At 37.1% G+C, this 23,580-nt stretch overlaps 2 protein-coding genes across 7 annotated transcripts in view; both read right to left on the bottom strand.

The window, feature by feature from the left end:
* tiam1a (TIAM Rac1 associated GEF 1a) overlaps positions 1-17,277 on the bottom strand; it is a 64,901-nt gene extending 47,624 nt beyond the window's left edge. Inside the window, exons 1-3 of one of the 6 annotated variants that reach the window (XM_079600421.1) lie at positions 16,501-17,277; positions 16,180-16,403; positions 14,241-14,306 (exon numbers count right to left, since the gene is read on the bottom strand). The gene's annotated coding sequence lies outside the window, so the exon portion shown is untranslated. Of the gene's footprint in view, positions 1-2,685; positions 2,911-14,240; positions 14,307-16,179 lie in introns of those variants that run through there. The other 5 variants (XM_079600423.1, XM_079600426.1, XM_079600427.1 and 2 more) reach the window with 5 other exon arrangements.
* Positions 17,278-19,988: 2,711 nt separating this feature from the next.
* Positions 19,989-23,408, bottom strand: sod1 (superoxide dismutase 1, soluble). Its single transcript, XM_079599004.1, has 5 exons — positions 23,027-23,408; positions 22,014-22,110; positions 21,639-21,708; positions 20,596-20,713; positions 19,989-20,502 (listed from the first exon to the last, which is right to left on the bottom strand). Exons 1-5 carry the CDS (start codon positions 23,096-23,098, stop codon positions 20,395-20,397), a joined length of 465 nt encoding a protein of 154 aa, XP_079455130.1. The 5' UTR covers positions 23,099-23,408; the 3' UTR covers positions 19,989-20,394.
* Positions 23,409-23,580: the final 172 nt, after the last annotated feature.

Here is a 23,580-nt window from a genome sequence, read left to right as displayed (position 1 = left end):
AGGTCTCGCACATACACGTCTAACATGAGGATTATAATACCTCATACAACACAGAATGTTTCTGATGGGTTTACAGAGGCCACAACGTCACAGATAATCCATAAGGTTTTTATGCTTTTTTTTGGTTTCATCCATTCTGTCATTGGGTTTACAGGTTCTAAGTATTCATAAGCTGTCAGTGAAATCAATGACTGTGCGTGTGTTTTATCGCTGCTTGAAAAAACAGCCGTTTAGAAATACATAAGATATAAATACCTAGGAAAAACTCGCCAAACAACTTTCTAACCTATAACATTCAAATGCAGGTGCTACTGTATATAAACCAGTCACTGCTCTGATCTCCATACTCACAAGTTCATTTATTGTCTGTAAAAGAATATATTGCAATTCATGTATTTAACTCATTTGTTTATCTAAACCAATCATACAAATAATAGACCAGAATACAGAAACAGTAACAGAATAAAACTTAGTCAAAGTCGATCAAAAAAACAATAAAAAGTGAAATATTATTAGTCAAAATAACTGGTTTCTATTTTTATTTTATTTTAAAATGTAATTAATTCCTGTGATGGCAATACACTCTTCCTGATCCCAAACCTTTAAGGGGTAAGCTTATATCTCTTGTTCAAACAAATGTAATAAACATTAAACCTTTCACTCTTTATCTCCTCATCTCTTTCATTAGCTTTGTTAATGTATACTTTAAACAATTCTGTGGTGGTGCTGTGACCCATTTAAGCCATATTTCCTCCCCCCCCCCCCCCCCCCACACACATACATAGCTTCTCTACCCCCCACATTTCACCCTGATGCCCTCTGCTCCAGTGGGGTAGAAAAAGGAAGAAATGCCCTGAGGGTCAGAGAAGCCATTCTGTTACTTAGTTCCACTTAACACACTTACAGAGCAAAGCAAAACAACATGATTGCCTTATTTAGCCTTCATATATATATACACACACAAACACACTTCTATACAAATATAGTATATCAGAACGTTAAAGTGTTTAAAATACAAGCATGCATACCGACACACACTCATGCTTGAACACACATGCCCCATTTCACTTGAATAACCAGTAACTACCGCAAGGTCTGCAATTCCCAAAGAATCTCCCGTATTTTACATGTTAATGTTACTGGGTTTACATTTCAGGGTCTTGATTTATATGCTCAGTATTTGAGGAACAATCTTGTCTGCTACTTATTGACCTAAACCACAAAGCTTCTGCGCTTGGAAATCAATCTGACGGTGTGATAGCATAGCAGCCCGATTTAAAGTGAGTTTACTGAGTCTAATAATCCATAGATTAAACAGCATACGACAGGAGCAAGACAGATGCGCATGATAAAGTCCAGATATGAGCTCTTAAAGGAGACAGGTAGTCTCTGTCCAGCCTGTTTCTGAGGGGGAGGTCAGTTATATGGTGGTGTAGGAAGAGTGTGGTTCATTGTTTGCTATGTTTGCACCTAGAGTGAAGTATGCAGTCTTTGTTTGGCCCGTCTGAGTTCCTCCACAGCGCACTCTAAGTTAATTCATTCATAAAGACACTAGACCACTGGGAGACCTCAGGCGACCGAGGAATCTGGCACCCCGTGTGCCATCTCTGTCAGACTGCAAACAGCTGAGACCCGCAACAGTGACCCCACGAGCCCAGACAACCCAGTATAAATGTTAGTGGTCCAATGCTTCTAGGTCTTTCGTTCAGGTCTGATGGTCTCTGTCTTTCTCAAACACATTTAAGGTGTCTATATATTATCTTTTCTCTTGTCTTTTTTTCACTTTGCTGTCTTTTAAGTGTTTTCTCTTGTATCTGTCCTCAAAATCTCAGCTCAGCTGCTTTTTCAGTCATCTCATCACAATGAATCAAATTCCACTGTAGACCACACACACACACACACACACACACACACACACACACACACACACACACACACACACACACACACACACACACACACACACACACACACACACACACACACACACACACACATTCCTACTCAGAAACACACACTGAGCTATCCTGGAGCTGCTCTTGTGTTTTACTTTAAAACTTTTAAATGAGGCTTATTATCCACAAGGTAACACAGCAGAACTTGACAAGGCACAACATTTCAGAGTGACTCTTACACATAAAATCTGACAGATCTGTACAATACATTCAGAACTAAAGCATACTGTCACTCAAGCTTTCTGCTTACAAAACAAATGTTAATGCTAAAGTCAATTTGTGACAGAACAGCAAAAATAGAGAGCAAACTAGGAAGATTTACTCCGTCCAGTGAGAAAATTCACACGCACACACAAAGGCAGCATGTGAGAGAGAGAATATACACTGACGGATCCTCCTCCTTGGCTTCCTAACATTTCTGTCTGGATGAAGGGTTTTACAACCACAGAACCATTTGTTTTGGAGACCTCTCAAAGCAAACCCCACACACACTTAAACACACAGCTTATTGATTGTCCAACAAAGGCACATAAGACAGAATTTCAAAGCCTCTATGGCGAGTAAACCTTATTAACCTAGCAGTGTGGCATTTATCACTGTCAGCCGTCCACTCGAGCACAGGCACATGGGACCCAAAGACAGTCCAAAAGACAGACACTAATGTCCATTTGCTAAGACATCTCTGAAAGACAGTAAACAGCATGGCAATACAGTTGTTAGTGTGGCATACCTCACAGGTAAATCCTAGGTCCGCTTTTGTTACTCAGTAAAGTATCCTTACATCAGCAATTTGAATGTCTCCTTGCTCAGTTCATACAGGTAATGCCTCCTCCAAGCACTGGACGTAATCCTGCGTGTCTCTGTGTTTCTCATCTATTAGAACTCCACAACACACTCACTCCAACCATGTGAGGATGAGTCCGTCCACTGAGAGCGCAGAAAGGGGTGTGTGTGCGCTCTCTCTCTCTCTCTCTCTCGCTTTCTTTCTCACCCATTTGCTCAACCCTCCCCGTTCCTCCATTTGCTTCTCCTCCCCCTCTCCTTCTCACCTCCCCCTCTTTCTCTCTTTCTCTTTCTCATTTCACCTCCTCTGGATCAACAGTATCTGCCAGCACGCAGCCTGGGTCTTTGCCCCTAAGCTTTGAGACACCCCGTTTCCTTTTAAATTGCTTGCCTGTGAGACCCTAAGATAACACACTTGTGTACACAAGTCCCACACAAGCACAAACACGCATAATATGTGTGAGACACATTTTAATTATTTTACTATAAAGTAAAAAAAAATTTTTATTTAAACTATTTATTTGATTGGAACACAATTTCAATAAAAAAATAAAAAAAAGTTTAGTATGATAGTATAATAATACAAATTAATTAAAATGTTGTACATGCATCATGTTGTGGTATTATACAAGTAAAATGAAATGAAATGAAATGATACACTATATATATATTTTTTAAATATACATGCATTATGTTGTGGTTTTATGTGAGTAAGCTATAAAATAAAATACAATTTTAAAGACAAACACTGAAAACAAAACAAAACAAAACATTTTTTTTATAAAATAAAATAAGTCAAACGTTTTTCTAATATTTTTTCAGTGCAACACATAAGGTCATAGTTAAAACAAATTATAGTTTTAAAACTTTTAATAAAAAAGTTTTACTGCTAAAGTTTTATATGTGTGTACTTATGCTTTGGGAAAATTGTATGTTAAAAAAAAAAAAAAAAACATTATGCCAATACAGTATTTCCATGTCATGTTTACTTTACAACCCATGCTTTTTGTCAGATTTTAGAAAGTAAGTATTTTCAATGTTGCATTGAATGACCTATCAACACCAATATATACAACAATGCAAATTGAACAAACTGTACTTCTCCCTCACAACCCCATTTGTGTAAAATTGAATATGGTGTCTAGCCTGACCAAAGTCCATAACACATTACATATCAGACCTACAGGCCTATAGAGAGAACATTGCTTGTTTTTCCTCTGGATTTATGGCTGAAAACAGAGATATTGTGCAATGCTGCGGGTCATATTCGCCTCTGGCTAGTATATATCAGTGGGAGAGGGGGCGTGGGAAACTCCACACTGATCCTAGTTGTGGAGATCAGGGATTTAACCCACGGCAAGCTGCTGAGAGCCGCCACTGCACAAAGAACTAGTAATATTATTTCAGAAAACCCACTGTATATGATGGTCAATGAGTAACTAGTGCTTACAAACCTACTGAATAGAACCCATAGGAGCGTGTATGCATGTGCATTCCACTTCATGCTGTTGAGCCACAATACAGATAGAGTAGGAGATTAGGACACTAATGATCAGATTATCCTCAGCCTGGAAAAGCGGGGGAAAAAGTTTTATAGCCTCTGTCTGGGTTTCAAACAAGTTTAGATATAGATTTACACAAATGCTTACATATTTATAGACATGCACCATCACAAGCAGATATGCATACACACACAGTCACATGCTTAGAGACAAGGAAGTGACAAACAGAAGCATTAGGCTGGTTGTCACTCTGGTAAAGTGTCTCTGGGTCAGGTTTAGGATGAGGGTGGCCTGAAGATAGACCAAAAATTGATATTCACTGAAAGTGTTAATATCTGCACTAGCTAATGAGAGAAGGAATCATTTCTGATTAGTGAACTAATCATTCTTCAGGAACGGATCTTTTCTTTGTCATTTTGAATCAGTTCACTAAAGCAGACTGAATGATCACTTTATGAAATGTACTGATTTACAGTCATTATTCACTTCCCCTCTCGACCGGATGATTGAGCCAATGGCTTGAGAACCAAATCGAGGAACAGACTCAGTTTGTTCCTTACACAAAGCTATCATGGCTTCAGAAGACGTCCTCCTCTTTTTTAAGCTTGAACCCTTCAGTCCCCATTTTTTTGAAAATAGGATGGGCATTACATATTTAAATTTGAAGAGATTTTAAAGGGACATGCATCAACGCACAGCACCTGATGGTTGTAAGGTGCATTCTCCTGAAATGCATCTTAGAACTGGTTCAATACTCCACCGACCGTGAGAGCCGAACATGCCTGTGCACGAAGAAGGGCGTGGAGAAATAGATGATGTCCCGTACTGCTTTTCATCAACTAAACAACTTCTCAGAAATAAGCCGACACACCTTCACTCCTCGGGGTGTTGGTGACATTCACACAACAAACTCCAAGGAATCACCATGACGTTTGTATCTAGGATTTACGTTTTGTGATGATTTACCCCAAAACACAAGTTCTTCCCTACCGACTACCGTATCTATATGTAGTTCTGCTAACCCATTGGCTAAATATCAGTCACCGCTGATGGCAGACTGCCATTCTAGAATGATTTGAATAAAGCCGCCATGAACGTGTTTAGACAAGTAAACAGAATAACGAGGCGAGGTGTGAAATGCTCCACCTGTATTCTGTTCTCCAGTGTCTAGCACATTGTCAGTCAGATTTTCAAATACACCTACCTAAAATAAACCTTCTCAAAAACACATTCGTAAGTGTTATCATAACTTCCTGCAAGTACAAAGTTATTCTTGATCAAGAAACAACATGATATGCTATGCTCAAGATTTTTGTTAAAGAAATTAATGCTTTTAAATGACAGTAAAGACATTATTCTTATTTCAAATAAATGCTATTCTTTTTTATCTTTCTATTCATTAAAAAAAATCTGGAAAAAAAACATCACAATTTTTTTAAAAATCAAAATGTATCACAAAAAATGTTAAGCAGGACAACTGTTTTCAACATTGATAATAATAAGAAATGTTTCTTGAGCAGTAAATCAGCATATTTGAACGATTACTGAAGGATCATGTGACACCGAAGACACGAGTAATGATGCTGGAAATTCAGCTTTGCCATCACATGAAAAAATTACACTTTAAAATACATTTCAGTTTAGATTTCACAATATGACTTTTTTTTAAATCAAATAAATGTAGCCTTGGTGAGCACAAGAGACTCCTTTTAAAATTAAATACAAAAAAAACATAAAAAAACAAATAAACAAAAAAACATTAAATATGTTGTTCAGTCAATAAATTAATTACAAAAACCATCCACAAATTTTTAATAGGCAAAAAAAACAAAACAGGTAATGGAAACCAGAAATGACCTACAACCTTTACAACATATAGTGCAGATGCCCAAAGTCTTGTTTTTCTTCTTCTTCCATATATGACATTAAAAAATGGTATGTACAACTAAAGTGTGCAGGAGGTTCTCTAAATATTCCAATGCAAGACTTGTACCTGATAACAAATCTCATTGTGTTCTCACAGACAGGTAGGCTGAGGCTTCCCGTCAGATGGTTTTAATCAGAATTCACCACCAGAAAGAAAAGAAGCTTCTATAAGAAGAACGTCACACACAATAGAGCAGGTAAGACTGCCATTCTCTCATCTTCACTGACTCAAACTCTGATAAAAGAGACTGGGAGCAGGTGGCTGAGGGGGATAGAGAAACAACAATAAGAATCAGTTAAAGATGACAGGGAGAGATTGAGAGTTAAAGAGAAAAATGGTGAAAGGAAAGAAGGAATGAGAGATGAGCATCCAGCCTCTTTGTCCCCTTTTCTCTTTCACTGACGTAACGCTTCTGATTGGCATAGATTATTCATTTGGGCTGCAACTCTATGGTGATGTACAGTTGTGCAGCAAATAAGCAACTTTTATAGCATTATTTATGTAGGGATTATCCACGGCTAGGTGTGCAATACACAATTTTAATGCATGACATGGAGCAAAGAACCACCCGATGCGAATAACAAATCTCCTTGTTTCACAGACAGGTAAACTGAGGCTTCCCTTCAGATGATTTTAACCAGAATTCACAAGTTCACAAACAGAAAGAAAAGAAGCTTCTATTAGACAATTTTTTTTTGGATGGATGGATGGATGGATATACTCTATATATACATATATAAATATAAATACTGTATATATTTGCTTACCACACTTTTGGACCCACATTTGATCCATGCTGGGCAATGTAACACAAAAGTTTACATGCAAATTTGATTTGTGTCCATATCTGGATCTAATTCTACATCTGGTTCCTCATTCACCCATCCCAGGTCTATCTTTCCGGTAAGCCACACACCTGCTGACATTATCAGCTTTCTTATCTAACAGACTCCACAGCGTGGAAGTGAGGTCACACTTAAATATAGGACATATATACTTTAGTAAGTACCTTAGCGTGGCCAAACTCCTTCATAAACTACAAACAGACACAAATACAAGCCAACAAACTCAATGAACCTGCATACAAAGTCTCGAAATTAAACTTGCCACAGACCCTCCAAACCTGTCAGTGTCCTCTTTACAATAGCACAGGTAACACACTGCAACACACAGTAACATACACTAACACACTGGTAACACACAATAACACATTGCCCAAAAAGGTAGAGTACGCCGTCATTTGTGAGATAAACTCTGTGCCCTTGCTCAGCTCCCAACGGCAAGGTTGGCACGGTCAGCCCCTGGCTACAGAGGCCACCTGGATAAACAAATGAATAAATCCCCTCAACAACACCTGCGACCACGGCCACAGAGCGGCTACAGGGAGTCTGAATCACAGCATGAATTCTAAAAACAGGAACAACTTATTAAAAAGAGTTTATCATTGCAGAGAACATTAAACATGACAGGAACAATTGGCCATTTGGCATTTCCCCCTCTTTATTTATGGGTATGACACTATTATATTACATAACATAGGCCTGTAAGTATTTTACTTAAAGTGACAGATACATTTTTTACATCTGTTAGATAGTAAGAATGAGACAAATATACAAACGCAAATGGACGCTTCTTTCTTTGAGAAAAGACAGAGCGTGATGTCCCAGGATGTGACTTATCAACCGATAAAAATGATCTCTGTGTGTGCTAACAAAGTCTAGCAGATGTTTGTGTTATGGGGCACTCAGAACATCAAGAAAAATTATTTATGATATAAGAACAGAGAGAGAGAGAGGAATAAAGACTTGTTATCTTACCCATAAACGTTTTCTTTTTTTTTCACAAACAAACCCTCTGTGACGTATGTACATTGCCATTTTGTTATGTTTAAAATCCAAACCGGACCATCGGAAAAACACAACTATTCATAATACAAAATAATTTTTTCCTTGGCGAGAAGAGACTCCTTAAAAAAGAAAAAAAAAGAAAAGAAAAAACGTTTAAAAATAATTAACAAAAACCGGTAACACTTTATAATAAGGTTCATTAGTTAACATGAATTAAGAATGAACAATACTTCTACAGCATTTATTCATCTTAGTTAATATTAGTTTCAACATTTACTAATACGTTATTAAAATCAAAGGTTGTATTTGTTAACATTAGTAAACGCACTGTGAACTATTCGAATAAACAATGAACAGCTGTATTTTTATCAACTTACATTAACGAAGATGAATACTGTAACAAATGTATTGCTCATTATTAGTTCATGTTAGTTAATAACTAATTAACCTTATTGTAAAGTGTTACCCAAAAAAACATTAAATATTTTGTTCAGTCAATAAATTCATCACAGAAATCTTCCACTGATTTTCAGTGGGCAAAAAAAGAAAATTAATTATTTTTTTAAATATATTGTAAATTGTAATTTATTCATGTGATGGTAAAGCTAAATTTTCATCATTACTCCAGTCTTCAGTGTCACATGAGCCTTCAGAAATCCTTCTAATATGCTGATTTGGCGCTCAGTAAACATTTATTATTATTATGAATTTTTCCTTAATATTTTTAAGAATAGAATGTTCAAAATAACAGCATTTTTACTGTCAATTTTGATTTAATTCATCCTTTGTGAATACAAGAATACTGTCGAAATCTGGCAACAGCAAAGCAAGACAGAAACTATGCCGAGAGAACATTTTTACAGTAATAATGTTTCAGAATCGTATTGTCAAACTACAAATTTCTATGATTGTGTTAAGGTGTTTTAGAGAAGATGCAATAATAATATTCATAAACTGCATTCCCTAATATAACAGCATAGATGCAGCTTTATACACAGAGTGGTTCCTCATGAATTACACAAACCTCAGTTAAGCTCAGTAAAGCTGATGGGCATCTTCTAACCACACAAGCTAATGCAAGAACACTGCTACATTATTACATCTGACAGTAAGCTGAAAATGTGGGCCAAGTCTATTGAGGGCAGGAAACCACTGGTTTCATAGGTCTTGCTTCTTTGGGAGATGCATTATGAATGGGATGAGTATGACGATGAACAAAGGGATGGATGGAATGTGTGTTTAGATGTGGAAGACGAAAAACAGAAAGACTGTGGAGGGTGAAAAATGAAATTCAGGGAGAGAAGAGACAGTGAAGGGCAGATAATGGAGAAGAAGGGCAGGGAGAAAGAGAGGTGCGTTGGTGACCCGGGCCACACTCATTAGGCTGGATGCCCAGACGGAGTGTCCAAGTGCCGAGATTCTCTCCAATTTACATCAAAGCCCCTGGGACACAAGCGTTCAAGTGATGCAGAAAAAGAGAGGTCTGGCCAACTGGGGTTGAGAAAAAAATGAATTCGGAGAACACACATGTCAAGATGGGCTTGTGGGACTTGACCAAACAACATCATGGAGCAATTTATGCTCTAAAATTGAAATATGCAAATCTAATCAAAATGGATATGAGGGAAAGGAACCGGGCCGGGTCGACTTTGATTGAGGTCTTCAATGTGATGTCTGTTAATCTGAGAGAAACGTTGTGTATACGCTCACTGTCTGCTTCATGTAGTCTTGTATTTTGCATACTAACAGCTTACTGGCTGATGATGGATTATTGGAATTGTATACGGAATATTCTGTAATACGAGGTTCTGTACACAGTAAGAAAAATATCTGTAGAAAAATGGATAATGTCCTGGCATAAAACTACCAGTACTTTTCCGTTAAGTTTACGGCATTTCCTTCAACCCTAAAACACAACACAATGCAATGTGCAATTTGAAATACAGGTATAACACCTGTGAGAAATCAATATTAAAAAAATTATCTCATATAACAGCATATTGGGTGTAGTTTTGTGGACTTAGAATGTAAAAATACTAAATGTTCACTACTTCATGTCTTATGATCCAGTTAAAAACATTCAGCTTTGTCATCACAGGAATAAATAACATTTTAAAACATACAAAAGAAAACAGTTATTTGAAAGTATAAAACATATAGAAAGTATTTCTGATCAAATAAATGTAGTCTTTGTGAGCATAAGATACTTCTTTTAAAAATATTAAAATAAATCTTCAACCATAAACTTTTTAACAGTAACATATCAAAGCAAAATCTGACCAACCGGTGAATAAAGCTAATCTGAATCAATACGTAAATGTATGAATATGTAAATTCAGCTATGTGTTTCATTACTGCTGAATCAACACTGTAAATATAAAGATCTTCAGAATGGCATTTATGGTTGGCCACAAAATATCCCCAAACTGAAAACGCTGGTGAAATGTAACAGTAGAGATAAGGGTCTGAGGTCAGAATTAATAGCCACATATCTGGACCTGCAGTACGATATAAATGATGCGATGTGATGTGATAATAAATAGTCGTTGAGACTAGACTGTATCTTCCACTGACAATAGCTCAGTGTGACTGAGGGGTCAGACAGAGGATTCTCTATATTAACATGAAGATGGACAGTGCATCACAGTGCCAAATGTTTTCCTAGCTGTCTAAATAGAAGTGGCCAAACTGTTAGGGTGCCCATTGACTTTCCTCATTTCTTTTTTCCATATTATGGAAGTCAATGGGGACCATCAACTGTTTGGCTACTTCTATTCTTCAAAATATTTTCTTTTGTGCTCAGCAGAAGAAAGAAATTCATACAGGTTTGGAACAACATGAGGGTGAGTAAATGATAAAACAAATTTAATTTTTTTGGGTGAACTTCCCCTTTAAGTAGAATCTATTTGAGAGTCTAGCCAAGATTGTACATTTATCCAAGCATCTTTCTCATCGTCTTTCATCATTGTTACTGGAACAATAGCTCTGCTCTAGTTTCATGCCTGTACAACACAAAACACATATACAAGTGCTCAGAGATATAGAGCATGCAAATCAAAAGTGATGCGGCAGCGCTGGAGCATCCGCCCCTGGCATCTCTCTCACTTCCTTTTTCTCAACTGTCCTCACTCTCTCTCTCTCTCTTTCATTCCATAATGTGAATCTCTTCTTTCCAGGTCAGGCAGAAAGGATGTGATATGTCTCTAATTCCTCTCTTATAGTTCTGCTTGTCTCGTTACATCAGCTAACTGGATGAAATGTGTGTGAAATTCTCACTCAGGCACATATTTAAATTATGAATGCCTTTTAAATTAAATAAAAAATTTGAACTAATTTTGAAACAAGAAAGCAAACAGGATGTAAGCAGAATAAAAATGTGGAATTTTTGAGGTATAAATGACATCATAATAATCAAATATTAAATGGTCATCTATATATATATATATTCTGAATTGTACACTTTTACACAAGCACACAATACATTCTCATTAAATATTGTATGCGAGAGCTGTAAATTGAGTTATGAACATCTGTAATAATAACAAACACAGATAAACACTCTCACAGGCACCAAAACCCACATAATACAGGGCGGCTGAAATCCCATCAAAACTTCTTAGTGTTGAAGAGATGATTAACCATCATTTTGATGAGGATAGCAGAAAAGGGGCATAAGAAGGGAGAGATGGAGAGAAATGTGGGGATTAAAACATCAGAAGGTAAAAATTCCACCCAGACTGATGTCCTGTCCCAAAGAAAAAAAAGAAAGAATAATCCTTCCCTTAAATGGACAGCCTGCACTTTACCACCCACAGAGTTCTCTCTCACACACACACACACACACACACACACACACACACACACACACACACACACACACACACACACACACACACACACACACACACACACACACACACACACACACACACACACACACACACACACACACACACACACACACACACACACACACACACACACACACACACACACACACACACACACACACACAGTAGCTGAGTAAGCAAATGTATACTCTTACCAGCTTGTTTGTCCTAAAGATATAGCTAAAGGTGCTGATCTAGGCCCAGCCTTCAATAAATAATGCCATATTGACAGTTTTTGACAACACCATAATTCTGAGATCTAAATGTACCAACACATATGTTTATGTCATGGCGAGAACTTTAATTTGACGTCTATTTTTTATATTGAGCTATTACTAATGTTTTACATCCATGCCAGAATATTTCTCTATTTTGTTTGATTTTATATATTGTATTTTAAACGTTCTACCTTATTTTATGTTTTTTATTTTATATATATATATATATAATTTTATTTTGCCCAACCACAGCATTATTTTGAGATCTGAATTTAACAACACGCGTTCATTATTATATCACGGAGGGAACTTTCCTTCGACTTCTATTATTTTTATATTGAGATATTAATCATATTTTAAGCCTATACCAAAATATTTCTCTATTTTTTTTTTTCAGGGAAATGCCCCAGGCCAGACACAACTATCATCTATGCCTTAGCTCTGATGATTTCAGCTTTTACTATCCTTCTGGGGACATTTGATCTCTATTAAGATAGCAAAGCCTGACCCCCACACACAGAGAGCTATAAAAGAAGTAATTCCCATTCTCACATGGCTGAAAGGTCAGCTGAGGACCCTTAAGAGACATGAATAGCTTCAAATAAATGACTAGTGATACAGTTGGCACAAATCCTGAGAAATAACCTCTGCCCCTAGAGATCTGACCTGAATATATTGAAAAATAATTCAAAATTGGTCAGAAGATTACACATCTCATGCACAGAATCCACAGACAGGTAACTGCAAATGAGTAGAAAACAAAAAAGAAAGTCTACCAGCGGTATTATGCAGTTAAACAGAGCTAATTCTGAAAGCTTCACAAGGATGCTGAGAGTTATCAGTGATGCAGACATCCACACACACACGGCTTTGTCCAATCACCCCTGCAGTCTGGAAAATCCCACCCACTCTCCCGTTTGCCTCCAGGTGTTCATTTCATTCTCAGTACGCCCCCCATTCCAATTAATGACTCTAATTTCATCCCTTTAATGAACTCAGACAAAAAGGGAGAAGACTGTTTTTACCAGCTTAACCAAATAAAAATAACCTTAACCAAAAAGCAGAGGTCAGGAATGAAAACTGCCTCTGGTATCCAACATGACGCTTCACAACACCAACCTGGTAAAAAACATGCAACCCTAAAGCAATGATAATGCCGCAGAAAATTTCACTCAGGTTATCGAGAACATGCCCAGGCCATAAAGTCGAAAGAATTATATTTTTATAAAGGAAACGGAGTCTATTTTTAGTCTCCATTTCCTGTTAAAATGTTTTTGTTGTGACATTATTTTAATGACATAAGCACACTGCCCTTGTAATGCTAAATCAACGAAACAGCTATTTTTTATATAAAAAAATTATCAAGCATTCAATCAATATCAAGTATTTATATATCATTGTAGGTTTTTTTCTGCATTTAATTTATGCAAATTGGAATACTTTATAGGCCATATATATTTTCATAAATTAAAAAATCATATATATATGTATGGTAAAAAAAATAATATATATATATATATATGGTAACACTTTACAATAAGGTCTCATTTGTTAACATTAGCTAATGTATTTCTATTAACTAACATGAACTAGCAATGAGCAATACATTTGCTACAGTATTTATTAATCTTTGTTAATGTTAGCAAATAAGAATACAGTACTGTTCACTTAGTTAACTTATTCATAAATAAACGAATGAAAACGTAGAGTGTTACCAATATATATATATATATATATATATATATATATATATATATATAATTTTATGTAATTTATCTGAATGTGTTGTATTAACGTTGAAAAGATAAATGAAATATATAATTATATATATATTTTTACGCATTAATTACATTTTCATGTCATTTATTTTAAATACCTAAGATTACATATATGTAAAAAAAAAAAAAAATGTTTTCACATCAACACAGTGGTAAAACAAAACACATGTACCACACTACAGACTTCTGCAAAGGATATCACATCTCAATTCAACATATAAAATGAATCAGGCCAAATAAATTATGTTTTTCTATATCTGTCCACTGATGTGAATGTTTCATTGATGTTGTTTTAAAGTGCATACTACACGAATAATAAAAAGCGAAGAGCTCAACTCACCTCAACACATTTCCAGGTGTAAACATGTTTCTTTCTTCCTCAGTCCGATCCCCTGTGCAGCCACACCTGTAACGGTCATTTGCATGTGCGTTAGCGTTTGAATTAGACATTTAAATAACTGCTGTTTCAAAGAGCAAATCCCAAAACCCCACAGGATACTAATAAAGCAAATGTGAAAGTGACTTGTAGTAACACTGAGGACTTGGCCAAGTACACTCTGAACTTATTATTATCTTGAGTAATAACTCTGAGTGGCCTTTTTATTCCACTTCCTGTTTACACTATGGTGGGAATGTCTTTCAGTTGCACTCATCTGGCATGTGGAATTGTGGCTGCGGATTACGACTGAGCAGGATGGACTGTGTTTTTTGTTTTTTTATCAGAGGGGGAAAAAAGTTGATTATATTAGTTTTGAAGCAATTTAGTCTGATTCTCAGTTCTCCACTGTTGTTAGAGACCCTGGATGGCTCTTTAACATATAAATCTAGGCCTGAATTGATTGTTTGATTGGCTACGGTCAGGTTACACCAGCAATCAGTTTCTGTCTGCATATTTGTCTCATGACTACAGGATCAAATGTCAAGATTTGTAGTTTCCACTGTGAGAACTGGCCAAGAGTTTGATAAGAAAATTAGTAACTACATAAGCATATTCCTTTGATGGTTTGCCAAGTTTAACATAGGCCCACTAAAGTTTTGATATCAGAAAAGTATAGTTGAATGCCATTTAAATTTGATTATTATGGATACATTGCACATTTTTATCATTTACTATATTTTATAAATTGAAAAGTCAGTTAATCTTTTATATAGGCCTAAATTTTGATTACATTTGCCTGCCTTTTAATAGGGCTATATATATATATATACATACATATACATACAAACATAAATATACTATATTTAAACACTGATGAGCCAAAACATTATTTATGACCAGTCACAAGTGAAGTGAATATCGTTGATAATCTCCTAACAAGGTCTGGGTAGATGGAGCAGACATTGGGCAGGAATTAACATCCGAGCGACTTTGACAAAGGCCCAAATTGTTATGGCAAGGTGTAAGAGTATCTCTGAAACGGCGAGGCTTGTGGGTTGTTCGCGGTCAGCAGTGTTGAGAATTTACCGACAGTGCTCCGAGAAACAAACCACAAACTAGTAAGAGGTGTTGAGGGCTCATCAACGCTCATCAATGCACGACGACAACGAAGGCTATCCCGTCTGGTCAGAGCCAACAGAAGGTCTACTGTGGAACAAGTCACGCAAAATTTTAATGATGGTTATGGGAGGAATGTCTCACAATACATAGCGCATCGCACTTTGCTGCATTGTCGAAAGCGCCTACAGTGTGCACGCTGGGAAACCCTGGGTCTGATCATTCATGTAGACGTAAATTTGACACGTGCCACCTCCCTAAACAATGTTGCCGACCAGATACACAATGATGTTCCCTGGTGGAAGTGGCCTCTGTACCTTGCCAATGGTTTGAGGAACATGATAGAGTTCAAGGTGTTGCCCTGGCCTCCAAGTTCCCTTGATTTCAATCTAAATTGAGCATCTGTGGGATGTGCTGGACCAATAAGTTCACTTCACGGTGGCTCCACCTCACAACCTACAGGACTTAACCAAATGTCTTGGTGCCACAAGACCACATAACATTTATTTGAATGTTTTTTCCATTTACCGTAATTTGTCCGTGTATAATTGTATCACATTTCATATTTTCCTGTTCTTCAAGCACATTGATCTAACAAGGTCATATAACAGCAGATGCTAGTCAATCCACTTGATCTGTGGAGCAAATAGGTCAAACACACACTTAATGGGTTATGGCATGTTGACTCAAATTCTCTTATGCCCAGATGCTCAGAAACACTTAAGAGTTAAAAAGAAAGAATATCATATGTGGGATGGAGTGAATGATATTTGAGTCAACTCACTGTCTCGGGAAGAGTAACTTCAAAGGGGTGCAATAAAAGCCCAGAGGTGAAGTCTGTTTTATGTGTCCTTCACTTTACTTCTGCCATATCCTGAGAGCTGAGCAGAGAGGAACATTTCTCAGGCAGTAAAAAGTCGCAGTGAAAGTGGACCACACAGTGATTCTCCATCTTCAGACATCACAGGCACAGGTTATTTAGAGGTTCTGGCTGAATAACACACATGCCTGGGGGGCAAAGGTCCGGTCAGGAGGATTCTGCAGTCAAAAGTGAGCATTAAATGACCCCTGGCCCGTAGTATAGAGGCCATGTATGGCATCTGACCTATGGATTAGACTTCTAGCATTGGTCCAAAAATATCCCCACACTGAAACATAGCCAATAAACTGTAAAAAAATCAGAAGACACATTTCTGGGTAACATCTCCAACATTTTGAAGGTACCTCAAATATCCTATTGACACTCAAAGACCTTCAATATGTATACCAAGTTCCTCAAAATCTTTCTCTTTATATGCAAAATCTGGAAGAAAAAACTAGGATTAGAGTCAGGTTTAATCAAACAAAAGAATTCAAATTCAGCTGTTACAAACTGAGAAGTAACAAAGAGATGGGCTATGATAAAAAGTGTTAAAAACGTAAAGCCAAAACCCGAAAACAAGGGCTAAAAAGTAAATAAAATCACTGTAGGTTATTTGAAGCGCAGGGGCCCTTATGTAACGTCAGCATCGAACTGAAACAACCCCTCAGATTCGCACTCGCCTCCCACGGTGATCCAGGACATCTAGACGTGTTGCTAGGAAACAGGGGTCCGAAAAAACTCCTCAGGTGGACATAATACGTTTAAAAATAATTAAAAGACCAAACAGCATCAGATAAACTTTAAACCACACACAGATTCTATAAATGCAGCCTAATATAAAATATATCAAAAAATCTTACCGACCTTAAAGGTAGAGTAGGTCATTTCAAACAGGCTAGCAATAGCAGGCTAGCTTTAACAGCATAAGATCCCACCCTGCCTTCAGAGCGCTCTACCACGCCACGCCTCCAAAACACGCGAACGCACAGCATCTCCAAAGCATCACAAGACAAGAGACGATGTTAAATTATGTCTCATGTCTCAAAGCACTTAACATTACAATAATGATGAATGTAAACAACTTACAGAGCTCTAGCTGTACCACTTGACTGCTGCAGCCTAATTTCACCATTGATAGTGTTAGTTGATGGATAAAAACACATAAATCCGAGTCTCGACAGCTCCGTGTAGAATGTCACGGTTGCTATCTCGTATACGGTTACGACGAGGCGTAAACGAAGCATAAGCTTGTTGTTTTGGTTCATGAGGAACTGTAAGAACTGCTGTTTCTTTATGGCGCTCGGTGACTGTCTACAACTCTGCATAGCCTTACGCAACGCTCTGATGGCATGTGATGTCTGAGCGAGCAGGGTGCGCGGGTAGGAAAATACATATGATGACAGGCTGGTAGGACATCATATCGTTGCATTTGGACCTAATGCAATGATTGGACAAACATGTTTTTTGGTCCTGTGACTTCCACATACGATATAAGTACATAGCATAACAAAAAAGTGTTTATGAAACAAATTGCCCACCCTACCTTTAAACTTTTGAATGTTAGTGTATATACATTTATATATGAGCCTAATAAAGACAAATGTTTGCTTATGCATTATTATTGAAGCAAGTGTGCTTTAAAGTTTAAAAAGTGGGAACTTTTTGGTTTGGACAAAATTTCTACCATTAAAGCCTCAAGCTAAGCTTTTATAGAACGAAAACAATAATTATCGTCAAGCGCATGCATGAGCAAGGCGAACCGACCCCATGCAAATATATGTGGTTTTTACGAATGCTTGCCATATGTGCTAATTACACAAGACTGTAAAATCACAGTAGCCTATTCATCTACACAATCTCACATGCAAAGTCAGTCTTTGTAGGTGACACTGTAAAGTCTGACAGATGATGAAAGGGTTTGAAGCATTAATTTAGAGACTGGATGCTTTGTAAGACACAGGACCTTGTTAGTGTGTTGACATCGTGAAAGGGCCTATGACTTGTGCCTTCTTGCTCCAGTGGGACGGGCGGCTCCTTCATTATTTATGATTCGCCTTGCTGATGCTATTTATACCAGCGTTTTGACTCATCACGCTCCAGTGATTCTCTCTGCTTCTGGAAATTTGTCCATGTGAGGACCATGATTGTACTTCCTCAATACATTTTAAGGTCTTTGTGCTGCTGCATCTGTAATAAGAGGAGGGCAGAAAAACTCATCACCAGCATCAGAAATTATTTATCACAGTAATTCCCCTGGTTTTATTTCTATTTGGGTAGAATGCATCAGAGTAGGGATTAAAGGGATAGTTCACTTTAAAATTAAAATTCTGTCATCATTTACTCACCCTCAAGTTGTTTCAAACCTGCATTAATTTATTTCTTCTGCTGAACACAAAGAAAGATATTTTGAAGAATGTCAGTAACCAAACAGTAGTCTGTACCCATTGACTTCCATATAGGAAAAAAAAATACTATGGAAGTCAATGGGTACAGACTACTGTTTGGTTACTGACATTCTTCAAAATATCTTTCTTTGTGTTCAGCAGAAGAAAGAAATTAATACAGGTTTGAAACAACTTGAGGGTGAGTAAATGATGACAGAATTTTAATTTTAAAGTGAACTATCCCTTTAAAACATGTAACCATTAAACACACAGAGTAGCCTACTCTGTGTACTGTGTAGACAGTAAAATAAGCATATTAAGGTAAAAAAGCTACAATGTTAAGTATTCTGTGTGCAAATGTGGTATTTGAACTGTGTAACTCATCTGTGGGTTGCAGGTCTTCGTTCTCTGGGGAATCTCTTTTCGTCTGCAGAGAGAAAACTGGAAATGCCAAGTTTCTTCACATGGGAGGCTGCCCCATTAAAAGAGAAAAAGGTTTTGGAGCATGTAATTTCAGCAGCAGTCCACTGGCCATCTGTGAATGCTGGCCTGCACCGGGCGCAGCTGTTTAATAGCAGTATCAAATATAGAGTCAGATGTCAAAGGCGCGACCACCCGTTTTAAAATCATATTCATAGAACCACAATGACTTCAATCTCAAGTGCCTCCCAACTCCGAGGGATTATACTAATATATTCCTGATGAAAAAATATCTTAAAATCATAAGGTCGGCTGGCCTTCCAGCCTGGCCAAGATGGTTTACAGCTGTTCACAGAGCCTGGCCATCTTAAAAGTGCCCTCTAAAACCTCAAAAGTAATACAAGTAATTTCATATTATAGTACACTCATAAATTTAAAAACATTAGGCTACAAACTTACCGAAATTACTTTCTTGAAGACGCTTTTGGGTCTGACCCAGTATCACAAGAAAAGTCTGCCATCTAGTGGTGTTTTCTAAGCAATGACCTTTCTTTGCTCCAGACCAGTTAAACCAGTTACACTTCCCTAATACAAATTTCCCATGTTAACCACGGTTTCCAAAATACCATAAAACAGAGAATATCCTTCCAACAATGTAAGCAGCTTTCAAACTTTGCTTTTTTATTAATCCAAAAAAAAAAAAAAAAATCTGAGACACAATTAATTTCATATTTCATCACAGAAACATTACTTTATTTTTTATATACTATATAATTTATTTTATATACTATATAATTTATTATTTTGAATTAGCTTATTTTTATAATTTGCCATTATAATTTTATTATAAATTTGTAGATTTATGTGCTTGTCATTTTTATTAGGATTTCATATTTCTATTTAGCTTTAGTAATTTTAGTACGTCAATTGAAATCTTTTTTCAGCTTTATTTCAATTACCAAAAATGATTAGATTACAACATGGACCAGAATCAGGTTTAATAACATAACGCTATTTATTTTTACCATCATATTACAGCCCATAAATTTAGTTAATAAAGACACAAACATATCCAGCCTGATCAACATTTATTGAATAAAGCAGAAATCAGAGGAAATTAACATCACTTTGTAGTTGAAAGAATGCAGAAGGGTCCCACATAGAAATGTACAGGAAAAACGGCTTTGTGTGAGGCTAACGTATAATTCTTTAAGCATAAACTAGCTAAAAATAGAGATGTACTCGTCAGTTTACTGTGCTTAAGTGCTTACAAGGGGGGGATCCACATTGGTCACTAATATTTCCAAGCTGGCTCTTCGATTAGAGCTGGACTCTACTCCGTGATGCCTATAACACCACAGGCCAGACGACTTCCAGCGTTGCCAGTTTTAAGACTTTCGTCATTGCCTCCCTTTCCCAAGTCATCCTCCTTCTCATGGATCTACAGCAGAAAATACACAAAGTCTAATGTTGAACAGACAGTTATTGCCATTAGATGTGCTGCTGATTATAAAACCACAGACTTATTTCTTACCACCATGGTCCTCCCAATGATCGAGTGTTCCCCTGACAGGGTCAGCATTTTGTCCACAATGTCAATTTTTGCAACCCCACCGTCACCAGCGGTCACATTACCAAGGTCTCCGACATGTCTATGAGACACAACATATTACAGTAATAAGACATCTAGCACACGACTGCTTGAGATTATACAGAAAAGCTACTGAATGCAGAATCATGCGTTTCAATTCTGCCTGCACAACACCTGCAAATAACTGGCATTGTGATTTTGTTTTAATGCAATATATATTGTGATATGAAAAAATACAAAAATGTTCAACAGATAACTTCTAGAACGATTGGGGTGATTTTGAAGGGGAGTGTATCTGCACAGAAAACAAAGACCTGCAACCCATAGATGGGTTTCACTTTTTTGTGTGTGACTGAACCATCCTTAAGGGCTGAAAGATTTGGGAAAAACATGTTCACACTTGGATATATTCTTTAAAAATAGCTTTAACCTCTTTTAGTAACATTAAAGTCAACAGAGCTTAAAATAAAAATCTTTTCTTGCGTTTTCACAGGCCACATTCCCACTGTTTTGACCTATTTCAATATAAATATAAAATTATTAGGATAGTATTTAAAACAAACATTTATATATGGACACATTTCAAAACAATAAATAAATTCTAACACTATTGCACAGTAAAATATAATGCTCTTAAAAGGACTTGTTTTTCACAGCTCAGGACAGTCACAAATAAAGGGTCAATCAGGAAATCAGCATTTTCATAATGTCATTTAATGTGGATCAAGAATGATCAGCCATATATTTTTTTTTTTAATAGCACAACGGGATTGGTTCAAAAACTGAGCAACCACCATTGAGTTGAAGAACGCCGACTGATAGATTACTTTATTAATTACCTGAATCCTATATAATGTGAGATTATTTAGGAAGCAAGTCATTTGAAGGATTTATGCAAATCTGACAACTTTGGGCAGACAGAGTTTGTACTGCGAGTAACAACATGATAGAATCAGTCATGCCATACAGCACATTGATAACCTCACCTGGCGCTATCAGTTGGTCCACCGTGATTTTGTTTGTGAGGGTTGAAGTGTGGACCTGCACTGATGCAGCCTGTGATCAAAAGAGGAAACAAAATCTTAGTCTGTGTGTTCATGTGTACAGTTTCTGGTTGCTGAACCACTCAATAAGAAAATAAAAGACATCCAGATCAAGGCCAGTGGCATTTAAAAAAATAAAAGTCGATAAGTTTGCTTGGCCAGTGTCAAAAGCATGACTTATTTTGAAAGCACTTACCAAATTATTGAGCGCAATGCATCGGCCATTAAAAAAACCCAATATCAACCAACCACTTCAGTCCTAATAGGATTAACCCATCCCATACATAAAGGGTCAGTGGAAGGAGTAATGGTGCTTACCGTTTGTGTTGTCTCCCAAAGCATGGACATGGAAGCCATGCTTTCCTGCAGTAAGGCCAGTGATTTTACCTGAGAGCTTCACTGGAGATGCCTCACTCTAAAACACACAGGATCACTCATCTGGTCAATGATAGTTTCATATCACTTCAGAAAACAAACATTTACTGCTTGACATGAAGATACATGGTGCTAGCAACTCCAAGGTAATATGTTTGATACAGGAAATGGTCAAATGTATAGGCTACCTGGAATGTAATGAAAGATAAACAATGCTTAAATCTAGCCTAAATAGTTGACAATGCTAGATAAAATGAAGTTGAATCTTCATAATGTGAACGTTAAATATCACAGTGCAAGCAAGTCATATTAATAATAAATAATTGTATTAGCAATTGATGTGTGCCAGCATTTGATGTGTGCCGTGATCTCTGTCCTATTTGGAAACATTTACAGCAAACAAAGAGAGCATGACTCAGCAAACCTTTTCCTTCTAGTTACTTCATGAGCCATTTTTTTCAACGACACAACTGCCGGCCACTTAAGGCCTCTGTGCGCCCCAAAGTCCCAATTTCAGGTGCAAACGCCAAAGGTTAAGCTATCATTTGCATGCCTGTGTTTATGAAGACAAATTATTATTAACGTTATGCACGTGCAGGGGCGCAAACGAAACGCAGACCTGCCACCGTCTCAAAGGTCATTACTGAGCTGCATTTAACGGTTGCAATACATAGATTCATCAGTCAAAAAGTGAATCACGTAACGTTATAACAGGCCATTGTACGTAGTTCATTATCAGGGTTGGCCATCAAAATGTGCATGGAATAAGCAAAGCGAATCCTGTGCAACCGCATATTACGCAAATGTTACGCTAATCTCACAGTAATGCACGGTGAACTCATAAATCTCACTTGTAGAGTTTATGAAATGCAATGTGCGTGGTTTCGTGCTAACTCGCTGGGAGCGCTGCTCTCCATAACAAACGCCGTGGAAAAACACACACAAAAAATGGTTACCTCTTGCTCGAAATAAACGGTTCCAATTACTTCCCCGGTACCTTTTAGCACACAAACGGCCTTTTTCGCCATGTTGCCTTTGGATTATGCAAACTGTGAAGTTGTGAGAGTGAAATAAACCGACAGCGTTTGATAAGGGAGGAGGCGCGTGGGTCGATCTGACCAATCAGAAGGCTGAACGGATTGGTGGCCGCTGATTCGATCAAAGTCTGGCGTGTCATGCGAGATGGTCAGATGGTCCTCACTGCAGAACACAATATCCAGGGGGCGGAGTTAGATCCAGATCCTACTCCTCCCACTATATATACTACGTAATTAAAGGTGCACATTCTCACAATGTACAGTGTTTGTAACTATTTGAAACGTTAAATGAAATCTGTTTTCAGTAAGTTTGTTTTTCTACTCTAAATCTAATTACGTAATCTAATTCCTACTCGTAACTCTAATTACGACCAATCGACTTGCAATTAATTTCCTGTTTTTAGTGACATTGTAATAATTCTCAAAACGTCATTACTTCCACTTTATATTGCGTTTTACTTTTCAGTTTCTGC

This window comes from Phoxinus phoxinus (genome assembly GCF_949152265.1).
Source record: "Phoxinus phoxinus genome assembly, chromosome: 23".
Classification (NCBI taxonomy): Eukaryota; Metazoa; Chordata; class Actinopteri; order Cypriniformes; family Leuciscidae; genus Phoxinus; species Phoxinus phoxinus.
The sequence above is the reverse complement of the archived record's forward strand: the minus strand, read 5'-3'. Positions and strand labels throughout refer to the sequence as shown.

Excerpts from the sequence above, each read along its gene's own strand:
- sod1 (XM_079599004.1), bottom strand. The coding sequence starts at position 23,098 with ATGGCGAAAAAGGCCGTTTGTGTGCTAAAAGGTACCGGGGAAGTAATT. Across the intron at positions 22,111-23,026 it reads CCGTTTATTTCGAGCAAGAG|AGTGAGGCATCTCCAGTGAA; the intron begins GTAACCATTTTT and ends TGTGTGTTTTAG. Across the intron at positions 21,709-22,013 it reads TTTGGGAGACAACACAAACG|GCTGCATCAGTGCAGGTCCA; the intron begins GTAAGCACCATT and ends TTTTGATCACAG.